At 41.3% G+C, this 13,928-nt stretch overlaps 5 protein-coding genes across 6 annotated transcripts; all 5 read right to left on the bottom strand.

Annotated features, from left to right (window-relative positions):
* Nucleotides 1-70: 70 nt before the first annotated feature.
* On the bottom strand, nt 71-2,996 carry LOC145696347 (tyrosine-protein phosphatase non-receptor type 1-like). The gene is made up of 10 exons (XM_081773371.1): nt 2,891-2,996; nt 2,647-2,726; nt 2,432-2,603; nt 2,189-2,383; nt 1,764-1,977; nt 1,550-1,721; nt 1,260-1,509; nt 948-1,013; nt 520-621; nt 71-337 (listed from the first exon to the last, which is right to left on the bottom strand). The coding sequence occupies exons 1-10, from the start codon at nt 2,934-2,936 to the stop codon at nt 213-215; spliced, it is 1,422 nt and encodes a 473-aa protein (XP_081629497.1). The 5' UTR covers nt 2,937-2,996; the 3' UTR covers nt 71-212.
* Nucleotides 2,997-3,010: 14 nt separating this feature from the next.
* LOC145696335 (uncharacterized) lies at nt 3,011-7,623 on the bottom strand. The gene is made up of 6 exons (XM_081773360.1): nt 7,461-7,623; nt 6,074-6,498; nt 5,234-5,610; nt 4,698-4,980; nt 3,956-4,236; nt 3,011-3,912 (listed from the first exon to the last, which is right to left on the bottom strand). Exons 1-6 carry the CDS (start codon nt 7,537-7,539, stop codon nt 3,900-3,902), a joined length of 1,458 nt encoding a protein of 485 aa, XP_081629486.1. The 5' UTR covers nt 7,540-7,623; the 3' UTR covers nt 3,011-3,899.
* A 379-nt stretch (nt 7,624-8,002) lies between these two features.
* Nucleotides 8,003-10,050, bottom strand: LOC145711193 (uncharacterized). Its single transcript, XM_081788926.1, has 7 exons — nt 10,017-10,050; nt 9,362-9,514; nt 9,112-9,279; nt 8,831-9,071; nt 8,533-8,782; nt 8,315-8,446; nt 8,003-8,223 (listed from the first exon to the last, which is right to left on the bottom strand). The coding sequence occupies exons 1-7, from the start codon at nt 10,045-10,047 to the stop codon at nt 8,158-8,160; spliced, it is 1,041 nt and encodes a 346-aa protein (XP_081645052.1). The 5' UTR covers nt 10,048-10,050; the 3' UTR covers nt 8,003-8,157.
* A 29-nt stretch (nt 10,051-10,079) lies between these two features.
* LOC145705797 (centrosomal protein of 78 kDa-like) lies at nt 10,080-12,614 on the bottom strand. The gene is made up of 6 exons (XM_081783292.1): nt 12,215-12,614; nt 11,847-12,168; nt 11,335-11,535; nt 10,777-11,126; nt 10,555-10,713; nt 10,080-10,512 (listed from the first exon to the last, which is right to left on the bottom strand). The coding sequence occupies exons 1-6, from the start codon at nt 12,591-12,593 to the stop codon at nt 10,421-10,423; spliced, it is 1,503 nt and encodes a 500-aa protein (XP_081639418.1). The 5' UTR covers nt 12,594-12,614; the 3' UTR covers nt 10,080-10,420.
* A 291-nt stretch (nt 12,615-12,905) lies between these two features.
* LOC145711017 (EF-hand calcium-binding domain-containing protein 10-like) lies at nt 12,906-13,850 on the bottom strand. Of its 2 annotated transcripts, none has more exons than XM_081788731.1 (4): nt 13,719-13,850; nt 13,402-13,499; nt 13,214-13,356; nt 12,906-13,118 (listed from the first exon to the last, which is right to left on the bottom strand). In XM_081788731.1, the coding sequence occupies exons 2-4, from the start codon at nt 13,495-13,497 to the stop codon at nt 12,965-12,967; spliced, it is 393 nt and encodes a 130-aa protein (XP_081644857.1). In that variant the 5' UTR covers nt 13,498-13,499; nt 13,719-13,850; the 3' UTR covers nt 12,906-12,964. The 2 variants fall into 2 exon arrangements, with proteins under 2 accessions (XP_081644857.1, XP_081644858.1); XM_081788732.1 differs by lacking the exon at nt 13,719-13,850 and adding an exon at nt 13,570-13,658.
* Between the last annotated feature and the right edge of the window lie 78 nt (nt 13,851-13,928).

Below are 13,928 nucleotides of genomic sequence, written 5' to 3'. Positions count from 1 at the left end.
GGATGAAGATATTCGTTATCAGATGGAGATTCTGTAGGAAAATATGGGTAAAAAAACCTTAAAATTTCAAGCCTTCTTTTTTTTATTCGAAAAAGGAAAAAAGTAAAAATCAGGTTAAATTTGAATTGAGAATTGTGCAAAGAAAAAAATTCAGGAGATTGAAGACAATGTCGAGTTGTGTTGGCGAATAAATATGCAGCTGAGGGTTGTTTCTAGAGTTCAACTTCCACCGAAACGTAGCTTTCGTCGATTGCATCAGATACTGAAGGCGCTTCTTTTCCGTTGAACCAGTACCACGCGCCGATTCCGACTGCTATTCCGACGCCAATCGCAATAACTGCAAAAAAGGAGTTTAATAAAGAGAACGAACTAATTTTGAGCGGATTTGAGCTAAGATCGAGCATTTTGAGCGAGCTCAGCTCAATCAGAGCTGGCTTATATTGAGCCGACGGGCTCCACTCGCTCAGAAAGCTTGAGCTTGAAGCTCAAAGAAACCTTATGCCGGTCAAGCTGACTTACAGAGTTTAGGTCTCCTTATTTTTGCTTCTTCTCTTTGTCGGTCAACCTCTCTCATTTTGTTCTTGATCATGGCGACGCGCTCTCGCAGCTCCATTATTTTCTCTAAAATCAATTAGTGTTAAAGCTTAAAACTATTTCGTTATTTTTTTCAATTTCGACAGTTGTAAGATTGAGTCGCTATTTTTTTTCTTGATTTTTGAAGCTTAGGGCAAGCAAAGTACGTAAGGAGAGAAGCGCATTTATATTTTTATCGATCTAGGAAGACCCGTAAACGAAAATAAACTGTATTAACTGCTGATAAGGCCATGAAGGATACAGGAAGCGAGAAAAACAAGGAGGGAGGACTATTTCTCAGTTTGTGACTTTTTGATTGGGTGCTGGTAAAAGCTCGTATCAACTACTACTTGGGTTAAGTTTTCGAATTTTACCCTGTTCAGGTTTTCTTTTTGGAGAGTCGCCAGCTTCGCAGGGTGGAGATGTCATTGAAGTTTCACCTGAACAAAAAATTTAAAATTATAAACACCGCTATATACCCGTTTCAAAGACTCTCAGTCTAACCTCCCTCTCAATATGTGTCCGAAATCTGAGTCAGGGGCTAAAGCAAGGAGCCTACTGACTCAGATTTCGGGGAAAACTTGCAGAGCTACAGTGTGGGAGTCCTCAGTCAGGACTCCTGAGTCAGGATCTGCATAAATTGTCCATAAGAAGCAGGTATCCCGGTGAACGTAAAGATTTCTTACCTTGAATTTCATCTTGAGTTTCGACAGTAGCTTCTGAAGTAGCTGGCTCTTCATCTGAAGTTTCTGTTGTTTCTGATGATGAGGAAAAGTCAATTTTTTCTTTGCCCGAAAGTTCCTCCGGTTTTCCGTTTGAAGCATCTTCAGTTGTTGTTGGTGGTGGAGTATTTTCAACTTGGTCGTTGAGAGTTAACAAGTACTCGTTGTAGAGGACTTCGATTGAACTGATTGAGAATTCTAGTTGATCCGCTGTCTGAAAGTGGATTGAGTTAGGAGTCGAGAAAGGAGTCTACCTGAATGAGACCAGCGCGGAATTGTCGGAGATAGAGCACTTCGCGATATGCCATGTCAATGAGATCGGCTTGCTCGACCTTGTCACATTTCTGCTTCGACAAAAGCTTGAGGCATGAATCGACAAGAATTAGCGTCCCTGTTCGACCGATTCCAGCGGAGCAGTGAACAATGCTAAGTCAGAATAAATGCTTTTTCCCTTGATTAAATCTTTACCTAGGACGTGAGGCGGAACTGAAGCAATCATGTTTATTTAAAAGATGGAAGAAATCGCCAAAGTCTCTGGTAGTTTCTGGGACGCCAAAATCCGGCCAGGCGATGTAATGGAACTGTGTGATGGTTCTCATTTCCGTCGAGTTTTGAGAAGAGTCGCTCCGCTCGAGTTCGAATTGACGCACCACGAAGCGATCGTGCTCGTCGTGTTTTTCATCTGAACGGAAATTTGATGATTTGAAACAAGGGTGAAATGGAAAAATATGAACCAGTCTAACTGGATTGACATTCAAATGTCATACGGAAGTGGGCTAGAGTCCAGCCGCTCGACAGAATTCCGAGTTGTGACAACAGGAGAAAAAATCTGGGCCAGCCCGGTGTTCGCTTGACTCTTTCGGGTCAAAGCACCCTCTTTCAGTAGAGCTTACCTTTGAGCGTAATTTTATAAGTGATGTCCGGCCCGGCCGAGCAATTCATATACAATCCAACGAGCTCTGGCCAGTACTGTTCACATTTTTTCCTTCCATTTTCAAAGAGTTTATTCAGCATCACAATGTTTGTCACGTTTTTCTCCCACGCCATTCGCCAGAAATCATCTACTGTCGATCTGAGTGGGCCTTGAGCTGAAAAAAAACAGGTTAAAAATCGGAAAACCGGGGTTCGGAACTTACTTAAAATATAGGTTAGTTGAGGTTCTGCGCTGGAATGTGCGAGGTTTGCATTAATGTAGTCGGTGCCGTCTACTTCCGAAAGGATGATTCGTGTCGAATCGTACGGGCTTACGTTACTGTAGCGATTCAGGCGGAGATTGCGCTCCGAGCGGGCGATATCACAGGAGAGGCCCTTAATTTACGGATAAGAGGGGGATTCCAAGGAGAAAACTAACGCTATATAGCCGCCTGGCTTCTCCATGCATGTGGCGAAAAAGTGAGCGAAAGTTGAATAAGTCTTCGTCATTTTCTGAGTCTTCTTCTTGTTCAAGGTTAAAAAAAGTTATCAAATTAGGATCTGACATTGGAAAAAATCTCCCTTCATAGAAGAAAAATCCCTATCCCTTTCGAAATATTCAGGTGCATTTCCGAGCCCAGATAATGGCAAATGCCACAGGTATTACCTAAAGTTCATTTAACCCATTCCTGTCCCCCGCCCGTCAACCTGGGCGGCGGGCTGGATCATATCTCGTGTTCGCTTACTTCCAGCCAGGTTATCTGACTGACCAGAGGTCTAAAATATAAAATTCGCTACAGTCCTTTTTATCAAAACTCAGGTCGGGTTTTTTATCAATAAATCAGGGACACTGGTAGTTTTACTTTTTTGGTTGCTTACAGAAAATTTGAAAGAGAAGGCAAGATTATTTTATTTGAAACTTTTCTGTTTTAGATATAAGTGGTATCTGCGTCAAGAGATAGAAAAAACTTTGAGACTGGAGGAGATATTTGGAAATTAATAATTACTCAATTTACGGGAGAAAATGAGTCGCTCTTTTTATAATTCTCTATCTTTTCTAAATGAGAACGGGAGGAAAATGAGGATCATTTATAATCATCATTTAACAAACCAGTGCTCGAGGAGAATCATGACGGAAAAAGTATCGTCGTAGCAAATACTATATAAATGGGGAGGGGTCACAATTATAACGTAACAGTAACAGGTAAACAGAGAAACTATCTCTATACTTCTGGCCTCACGAGCCTTAGTAGAAAACCTGAGTCAGGGTCGTTAAAGAGCTTGACGGATTCATATTCAAATGATGCGCTTTAAGCTCTTTGAAAGAGCCTCTTTCAGGAAACTGGTAAGGTTTTCTTTAAAGGTTGCCAAGTCCAACATCCAGTTATCCAGCAATACCCATATTTTTTCTGCGAAGGCATATTTTATTCGAAAAAACTCCTTCGCGAATTAGAAAATATCATAAAAAAGCGACTCAGTTTGAACTCAAGAAATAAAAGGGAGAAAGAGAATTTTTGAACAGTGGATGCAACATAATTATTTATTGAAAATAAGAATAAAAAGGCAGTGTGTGCCTGAAATGCATTTGGGAAGAGCAAATAGCACCAGATACAGAAAATAAGAATTCGAGTAGGGAAAAAATCGACGCAGATAAAATCGGGCAGAAGTTCTTTGTTTTCGGCGAGGGTTGGATTAAATGTTCTTTCTGAAAAAAGGGAGTAAAGGGTTGATTTAAACCATGAACTTACCTCTTATTATTAGATCTCCTCCTTGTTTCGCGTTTGATCTTGCCGCTCTCGTCAAAGATCTGTGATTGGTGCTCGGTGAGGCGCTTGGTAACGGTGGGTTTGAGGACGGGCCCGTGCGTGCTGATGCGTTCGCGCGTGCACTCGTGCCCGTAATGCTGCCCTGCGCAGTTGTAGCACGACGGCACTTTCGCATTCGCGCTGTTATCGAACGGGGTGAATTTGGAACTGGTCGTCCGGTGGAATTGACGCCAGTGATCTGGACAGTTGCGCCCTAGATGCCCCTAAATATCATTGTCAATACAGGAAAAAATGGAGATTTTTAGACGCTAAATATTGAGAGTCACAAGGAATGCATTTAATCTGGATGGTTTATTCAAAAAATAATGGCTTGCGATTGACGGATTGATACGTATCATACGATCGTGATAATTTTTACCAAACTGGTCTCCCCTGTCTTTACCCTGATGTACCCGTATTTCCATAGCTGGCATCTGTCATGAATCAGAGCGGAAGGAAAACTGGGCACCCCTGTTAGTTATCCCAGCACAGAATGCCGGGTGTATTTTTTCCACTGTCCGAGAGCCGGTAAAACGCCGCCTAATGCCTGGGAGTAAGGCGCAAAGACGTTATTATAAGGGCTGAAATTTTTAACCGTATTGTGCTCTGACTTAGGAGCTCTAGCTAGGCGGCCTAAGCCCTAGGGTGGTCGTTCTGTTTACAATTTTTAATTCGATCTACTTACAGCTTGTCTACAATGAAAGCAAGGAATGACGAAGTTCTTGTACTCCAATTCGCACGTATCTGGGCAGTAATTATGATGATGATCGTATGCGCCGCATAGGACGCATTTTTCACTGGGCGGACTTGTGCAGTTGATGACCGTGTGTCCTTTCTGGCCGCACTTGCGACAAGGCATCCCGTGCTCCGGGTAGTCTTCGCACCATTGTTGGTCGCCGGCAGCGTAGCGGTTAAGGAAGGTCAGGCTCAAGCGCTGGAGATCGTCTTCGGGGATGTGTTCGAGATCGCTAGAATTTACGATAAGAAACGGGAAGAATCATCAAATATGAACAGATAAGAATATCAACTAATCTTCGTCCCAACTTGGGAAGAGAAGCAAGAAAAATCAATCAGAAAAAGGAATCACTGCATGAATATAAATGGAAGAGAAATTCTTCTATCATAATGATCAAATAATTCTCTCCTCCCATGGGATTCGTATATGATAATTTCGGATCAATTTAAAACATCTTGAATCGCGATGTGTGGCAAAATAATTACCTGAGAGAATCAAGCGAGTCTGACGTATAATTTCCATCCATTCCATTTTCTCCCGCATGTCCGTTCGACTCAAACTCGTTTGTCAACAAACCGGACTTTCCCGTGGCGAGGGTGTGAAAGTCAATTTTCTGTCGAGTGTTCGAATCGGCGTTGGAATCAACCGGTTTTCCGAAAATCTTCGATTGATCTGGATTCGCCATTTGAAACGGTGTAAGAGTGGTCAGGGATGAAAGGGGGATAAGTTTTTGGAGCGCTTCGGGAATCGGCTTTTGATGGACGGGACGACTGGGAGCGGCGGCTTTTGCCGGTTTTCCGGGTGGCGATGGCAGCTGATCTGGCTCTGACTCGTTGTCGGTGTAGTGTTCTGGCTCAGCGAGCTGAAAAAAGTATGAGTTTTGATAGTTATCTATAGAAAATATGCGAACCCGAATGACCGTCTCGTTAAAAGTCACCGCAAAGGCTCTTGTAAGAGGTAAATCTTGCGGTGAAGTTTAACCTGGGCGCCACGATATGCGAAAACCTGAGTAAGGGTCCTGAGTTACATGAATTTCTATCAAAGGTTTTCAGTTAATTCTACTAAAGTAGAATTAACAGGTTTTTTATAAGTGTGCCCAAAAATGGTGGAGCCTTTTTGAAGGTGTTAGAGTCGAGATATTTCGATTCTCTCTTTTGCACCTTGTTGGGGAGGGTCTGTAGTGTGTTAAATAAGCTTTTGCTGCTATTTGCACCAGCTTTTATAAGAATCCTGAATCAGGACCTGACTATCAGGTATCTACACAGATTCCCTAGCGTAGCTTTTTAGTTGAAATTTCGACCCTTTTTTAGATGTTTCTTCTTTACCTGAGAAATATTCGACAAAGGAGATCTACTACTGCTCGGCGAGTCCATGTTAATTTCCCTCTTAATCTCTTTGAGCATTTTGTGGCTCTTCGAATCCGACCCGCCACTACGGCCATTTCTACTCTCGCTTTTTGAACTATTTGAGTTATGAAAACTGCTGCTCTTCTTGCTCGATTTTTCTTTCGATTTCTTTTTCGATGATTTGGAGCTTTTCTCCCTTTTCCGCGGCTGGTCCAGATCCGTTGATTTTCTCTTTACGCCTCTTCCTGAGCTTGAATCTTTGTTGGTGACGGAAATGACGCTGCGAATCGATGGATTGTGGCGCGGAGAGTTGCATGGTGATCCATCGCGGCTCCTCCCGTCAATCAGCATCGGCGAATTGTTTGGCGACGAGCGCGGCGTTGAACTCGCAGAGTTTGTTCGCGCTAAAAGACAAGATTATTGTATGAATGCTCATTTGACAGAAGATAGGGAAAATAGAAACCTGAGTTAGGGTTCTGCAAGAGATTTAACAGAATTGCCGCAAAAATCAAAAGAAGATTGGTATAACCTAGGATCGACAAATGCCCCCGAAATCCGGATCGGGTTTTCGTCGGATTTTCTTGAAGTCTGATTTTTCCGATCGGGTTTTTGTCGGGTTTTCGTCGGGTTTTTGTCGGGTTTTAATCGGATTTTTGTAGGGCATTTTTCGGGTTTTTGTAGGGTATTTTTCGGGTTTTTATCGGGTCTTTGTAGGGTTCTTGTCGGGTTTTCACAACACTGAAGTTGAATCAAGTAAAATGAATTCAAATCGGCGAAAAAAGACATAATTTTTGGCTAACAGAATTTCGGGTACTATCTTTAACCAAACTGATAAGTAGATCCGAAGAAAAACCCGACGAAAATACCCTACAAAAATCCGATAAATGACCCTATAAAAACCCGATTTTGTAGGGTCGCCAAAATTTTAGCGTCGGGTTTTTGTAGGGTCGGGAGAATCCAACAAAAACCCGACAAAACGTCGGTTTTCGATCGGGTGTCGGGTGGGACTTGTCGATCCTAGGGTATAACGCGGCTCTTCTTTATATAATCAAAGCTCTTTCAAGACCTTGACTCAGGTTTTTTCCACAGGAATGCTCTTTAAATTGTTCATGTGATGGTCTTTCAAAAGTCATTTGAGTCTCGTGGTTTGACTTGAAGACTCCGCATATGCTAAATTCCGGAGCTTAATTTTGCCCAGACGGGCGATTTCCGCCTAGTCAAAATCTTCATCGGATGGCTTAAAATTATGATTGGAAAATATATTCCCCTCATTGCACGAGTCGTATTCATTTCGAAAGTTTCCGGAGTCCTGTCAATTTCCCCCAAAATATTAAATATCGAGGAACCTCGTGATCATTTGACTTACCATGGGCAATAACAACAGATTTCGGAAAGCGTTTGCGATTCAAATTTCCTTTCGCTTCTTTTGCGTATCTCTGATTCATCAACCCTTTTTTCTTCTTTTTTTTCTTACGAAACGAAAACTTGCAACTTCGTGGACTTCATTTCAAGACATTGCTGAACTTGTCACTTTTTAAAATAAATAAATATCTTCTTTTTGGCGGAAGAAGAAAAACAGGCGATGACAACGAAAAAGGGTTGAAATTCAAGGGATTCGCTGCAATCGACGTGCCCGCGGGGAGAATATTTGGTAAAAGATGAGAATTGAGCCCAATTTATTTTTTAAGGAGGGAGACATCTGTAATCACCATTTTCCGGCAGCTTTTTCTTCCGGAAATAAAATAGTGATACCCTTATTTTTTTCACAAAAATCACAAAAAATGTTGTGAAAATCGATTTTTTTTTGTTATAATTTTCGACACTTTGCGCTGTCATCCCGAATAAATTGATTTCTTGCCCCCCTACAAAATTCCCACAAGAAATATTTTTAAAAACTGTCGTAGTAAATGGAAGTTTTATTATAAATAGTTATCAGTGAGTTAAAGGAACAGAAAGGAGAATTAAGCTTTAAAAGCTCGCTTTTTGCTGACTAAAAAGATGGCAAAATAAATGGCTGAAAAAATGAAAAAAAAAAGAATCGAGAAAGAAAATAGTTAAAAAATTCAGTTGGCAGCGAATTTCGCGAAGGATTGACGAAGAGTGTTTCTGAATTGATTTCGAAGCTCGCTTTGTTGACGATTTTTTATTGAATGTTTGTGTGAAAATTTTCATTCGAAAAAATATTCATTTAATATTTGAAAATTTTGAAGATCGTTTCCTGTCAAAAGTGTTGTTTTTCGCGTTGGAAGGGACGTTGAACTTGATTTCTGGCAATTTCTTGGCTTCGAATGTGTAATCTGGCTTTGCGTCGTTGTGGTTTACCAAAAGAATCCCGTCGAATGCATCGTCAATCTTGAAAAAAGGGAATTTGTAGTGGCCTTGTTTGTCACTTAGGCCACGTAGCCTTCATATATTCATAAATATATAACTTCAAGTACCTGTCTTGATTCAGACCAGCTAAAAAGTCTGATGAAAATCTTGGATTGATCCTTGATCACGTGGACCATGTCAGAATCGAGTCCAAGATGCGCTTTGATCCAGGGAACCCAAGCGACGGGAGAAAGAATGACGAAGCGGCATTTTATCGCTGTTGAGATTCCGTCCATGAGTTCGTTATCGAGAAGTTTTTCGGCGAGAATTTCTTCCAAATTGATGCGCTCGTTTTCTGGGACTGTGAATTCGTGGAATCTTAAAAGAATAATTTTGAAATCAAAAGAGGCCTTCTCTGTCACTAACGTTGGAGGCAGTGCATTAATCTTCGAGCTTATCATCGAGGCAACGTCCATTTCTTCCTGCATGCTTTCTTGAATCTTCGAATGCTTCTGCAGTTTCTTCATCAACGCCCCTCGTTCCGACAAGCCCGTCACAGAAGTCGCTGCGATCGACATTTCCTCAGCGTCGTCGAGCATCAGCGAATCTTCCAGCGACTTTGTCGAAGCATTTTCTTGATCTTTTGCCGAGGCGAAAGAAAATGACCCTAAAAACTGTTTAATTTAGATTTTTTCTTTTGTCGGAACCTGCTAAATTGGCTAAATCAGCGAGTTCTTCGTCAAGATTTGGAGCGATGGAAACTGATCTTTCATCCTTTCCGTATTTCAAGTAGATATTTGGCCATTCTTTGAAGAGTTTTTTGTTCGATCGGACTTTGATCGCGTCGTCTTGGTGGCGAAATCGAACCTTGATTGCTAAAAAATGAAGGTTTTATGAGTCAGTCTTTGAAAAAGAGGGCTTTTGACAGTACTCCTCCCCGATTTGTGTAATTTGTACCTTGTTTTTTCTTGATAATTGTTATCGTTTCGATCTTTCCCTGTGTGCACAGATGATCCTTGACAAATTCAGCCGTCTTCTGCTCCTCTGTGAGGCCCCAAACAACCACAGTTCTTGTGAAAAATGTCGGAAGCTTTTGCTTCTTCAGTTTCTAGGATCGACAAGTCCCACCCGACACTCGATCGAAAACCGACGTTTTTGTCGGGTTTTTGTTGGATTCCGCCTACCCTACAAAAACCCGACGTTGAAATTTTGGCGACCCTAGAAAATCGGGTTTTTGTAGGGTCATTTATCGGGTTTTTGTAGGGTATTTTTGTCGGGTTTCTCATCGTATCTACTCATCAGTTTCTTTAAAGAGAGCACCAAAACTTCTGTTAGCCAAAAATTATGTCCATTTTCGCCGATTTGGATTCAATTTATTTGATTTAACTTCAGTGTTGTGAAAACCCGACGAGAACCCGACAAAGACCCGATAAAAACCCGAAAAATACCCGACAAAAACCCGAAAAAAATCCTACAAAAACCCGATAAAAAACCCGACAAAAACCCGACGAAAACCCGACAAAAACCCGATCGGAAAAATCAGAGCTCAAGAAAATCCGATGAAAACCCGATCCGGATTTCGGGGGCATTTGTCGATCCTAGTTCAGTTTCTTGGGCTTCTTTACATCGACCCTCCAAGACATTTTTTCCTGAAGAAAAAGTATTCAATAACGGATAGAATAGAATAAAATAGAATAAAAAATAGAGAAAAAAGCTGAACTGAAAAATGAAAAACAAAAAAGCACACCGGAAACAAAAGATGAAAGTTGAGTGAAAATAACTTAAATATCGTATCCCCTCTCCTTAGATGGTGAGGTGTTCAAAGCGTTTTTTTTTAAAGATTTTTGGAATGTTTTAGGGCATTCGTAAAACATTAGGACTGGTCGAGTGATGTGTACTTGAAAGTTTTTAACAGTGGAAGTTTTTTAGGGTTGAAATGAGATCGGGAAGTACAGTAAGAATTATTCGGTTTCGACTGCAAGGACTGTGAATATGAAATGAAGTGATAGTAAGCAATTATTGATCGGAAGTGAGCTCGATTAGATTTTGAAAATCCGGTAAGTTCTGGATTTCTGAGATTCCAAGATTATTCAATCGCTGAAGAAAGCCTAGAAAGCAGTAAGTTCCTGATCGTAAGAATAAAGAAAAACCTTGGAACTTGCTAAAAGTAGCTTCGATATTTTCCAGAAAATTCTCGTCGACAAGGACGTGGCCGATTTGATCTTCTTTCAAGTGGCGAATTTCGGTGTTCTTTGCGCTGACGATTTCTTCCATTTCGGTCATTCGTTTTGACATAAGCTGGAATTTATCTAAAAATGGTTGTTAACGAGCAAGGGTAAACTACAGTAGCTTTCAGTTACTGTAAGATTTACCTTGTAAAAGCTTATTCTTCCTCTCCTCATCTTTCCTTTTCTCTTTCTCCTCGTTATATAATTTTTCCCAATCAGTTTTCTCCGCCTTGTTCGGACTCGAACTACTCGACCCGGGAAGATCAATAAATTCCATATCTTCCAATTCGAAATCATCGGATAAATCGCTGTCCGAGCCGGTCTCGGCTGAATTGGGGAACTTTTTGTGCGCCGCGCTGGGTTTTCTTTTGCTCTGTTTGGCGGAAGGGACAGGGATGACTTCGTAGGTCGCGGAGAGGTTTCTTGGCTTCAGATTCGTGTTGATTTTTGCTTCAAACTGGTTGTTCAATATAAGGGATAGGGAAAGGTGCCCTCTATACCGAGACCATGCTAATTTTAACAATCAGTTCCTGAGGCAATCTTATTATTATTATTATTTTTCGGCGAAAAGCTTGTTCTCGATCCCGTCAAAGATTCGTAATCATCATTTGGGTGATTTTCTATCAGTGTCGCCATCAAAAGCTGCACCAACGCCCGGCTAAAAGCACATTTCCTCGACCTTTCCCGGAGACAGAAAGTTACCTTGTATCATTGTCAAGAATTGGATTTTGGCGGAGATCGAAAACAGACAGCTTTTGGGGGACGTTTTCGATGAGTTCTCTCAGCGCGTAGTCGACTTCGCGGTTCGATGGGATTCCGCAGTTTCGCAGCTCTACTCGCTCCAGGCAGCGGATATCGTCTTCGCTGATCGAGGAAAACAGGGCGACCACAGATGAACCGATTCTTTTTAAAGGGATGTCTTTTATTGGCAAAGAAAAATAGTCTTTGTTATTCTTGCCGAGGAAGTAATTATCAGACTGTTTATCCTTAGACAGCCGTGCAGCTTGGGAACGTGTGTAGAAAACCTGAGTCAGGGCCTAAATGATCGTGAATGAAAAGCCGCGTAGCCGGAATCCGAACATTCGAAAGGTATTTTTGCGGCATATTTTTGAAATAAGCCGCAACAAACTTTTCGTTAATGATCCTTTAGACCCTGACCCAGGTTTTTTACACAGGTTGCCAAGCTTAAGCCGAGCTTAGGCGCTGAAATAGACCCCTCCCTTGGATTTTTGTTTATTTTAATCGTCTGTAATCCAGAAGAATACGTGCTCGATACATTTCTTTCCTCCTCCCGCAAGTTCTCTTCCCAGTTCTTTCCGTGTCCCATCATGAACTGGCTCTTCAGCGTATCGACGATCATACTCATCGCGACGGCGCTCAAATCGCACGAAGAAACGTCGAGTTTTCGAAGAATCGAGTTTCCACGCAAAAAATTCTGCAATCGCGAGTAGCCCAAATCGCCAATCGAGCAATCTCGCAAGGAAAGGGACGAAATTTCGCAGAATTGGCCGAGAAGAGCTTCGCCGAGAGCAGTCACTAAAAGATTTCTTTCTGCCTCAAATCGTTTTTTGGCAAAACTTACTTGAAGCGCCCTTGATCGGGAAATGCTCAAAGCTCAATTCGTTCAGGTCATTTTTCTTTGAAAACAGTTTCTTCAGCGAGTTTGCAATTTGCGTCTGAATCTGTGCCGCTTCTTGATGAATGACAGGAACTGGCTTCGAATTGAGCCAGCTCGAGCTGAAGCGGATTTTTTGAATCGTCTTCGCCGTCGCGAGGGAATTCAAAAGCGGCGACCAATCTTCGTATCTGAGTTTTGAAACGTCGAGAGCGAGGCAATTCGATTGATAGGAGTCCTTGACGAGTTTGAGTGGAATCGTGTCTTGGAGAATGCAGTTGTGTTCGTAGGAAGTGAGGAAATCGGTGACGCCGCGTTTTCGAATTCGAGTTGAAGAAAACTCCATCGCATTTAATTCCGATTCTACAGTCTGATTTTTTGCAATTAGGGTTTGACGATCCGAGGAAATGTGAAGGAACAGACCAAAGTATAATGAAAATCTGACTTAGGTATAAAATCAATCGAAATCCTTGTTTTGGCGAAGCCGCTTCGCGGCTGTTCATTGAAGCTCTTTGGGGATAACAGGTTTGCTACAGCAAATAGTACAGTATAACTGTATATTATATACAGAGTCCTGACTCAGGAATCCTGAGCTCATCGAATCTGATTTTGATTTTGCTAGAAATAGGCTTTTTTTTATAAAATATACGATTTTTAAAATAACAGAAATACTTTATTTTCATACAAAAATAAAAAAATTTTGAAACAGTTTCTGAATTAACGAGAACGCTTGTAGTTCGAGTTGATTTTCTGGAAAGCTTCTTGCGCTTCTTTGACGAAGACATCCACGCTTATTTGATTCAGGCCGATGAAGAGTTCTTCCTCGATTCCGAGCTTTTTCAGCGACGAAATTGCTTCTTCACGGCTGATTCTGAAAGTATAAATTAATAAACAGAAGCTTGCGGCTTCGAGAAACTAATAATTTAGCCGCGACCTTGCTGGCTCAAAGTTTTCATTCTTACTTACTTTCCGCGGTTGTTAATGTCGATAAGTCCGAAAATCGAGGCAAAATTGGTGACGTCCAACAAACTTGGCGGTTCTACTCCGAGTTCTCGAGCTTCAACGATCAGTTTCAGTTGCTCAATGATGAATTGACGCAGATCTGTCGGCTGGAAATGAAGTTGAGGGGAATTTCTAACGATTGATCCGTTTACCTGGTGATAAGTGGCGAGCTCTATGAGCTGGGTCATCAGACCTTCTAGCTTGTGTTCTTTCACATAATCGAGTGTTTCTTGCTCTCGAGACAACATAACTAAAGTTAATTTAAAAATTACGTAGAAACTTTTACGAATTAAAGTTTTCTCAAGTTAATTTCAACTTACTGTTATCATTTCAGATGTCAATTATTTCTTATCAATCATTTATTTCTCTATCAAGTTCATTTTCACAAATTTCTGCATTTCTGAGCTCAATTTGAGCCAATTGGCGCAGCGCTTCGCCGTGGGAACTTTTAGTGGCGCCCAAATCTTACCTTTGTGGTTTTTTGAGAAAAACTTTTTTTCACTCTTTTCAGAGGTTCCTTTCTGTAACTGAAGAAAGAGGGGAAATAATAATGTTGGTTAGTTAGAATCTAGAAAATTGAAAAAATTGAGTTACATTCGTTTAGTTTTGCGATAGGGGAAATTTTAGTGGCTAAAAGTTTTTTATTTTGCCCGAGTAATCTGATTGGACCAGAATTTTT

Source organism: Oikopleura dioica, chromosome 1 (genome assembly GCF_907165135.1).
Source record: "Oikopleura dioica chromosome 1, OKI2018_I68_1.0, whole genome shotgun sequence".
Lineage (NCBI taxonomy): Eukaryota > Metazoa > Chordata > Appendicularia > Copelata > Oikopleuridae > Oikopleura > Oikopleura dioica.
This window is presented reverse-complemented; position numbering and strand designations above follow the sequence as displayed.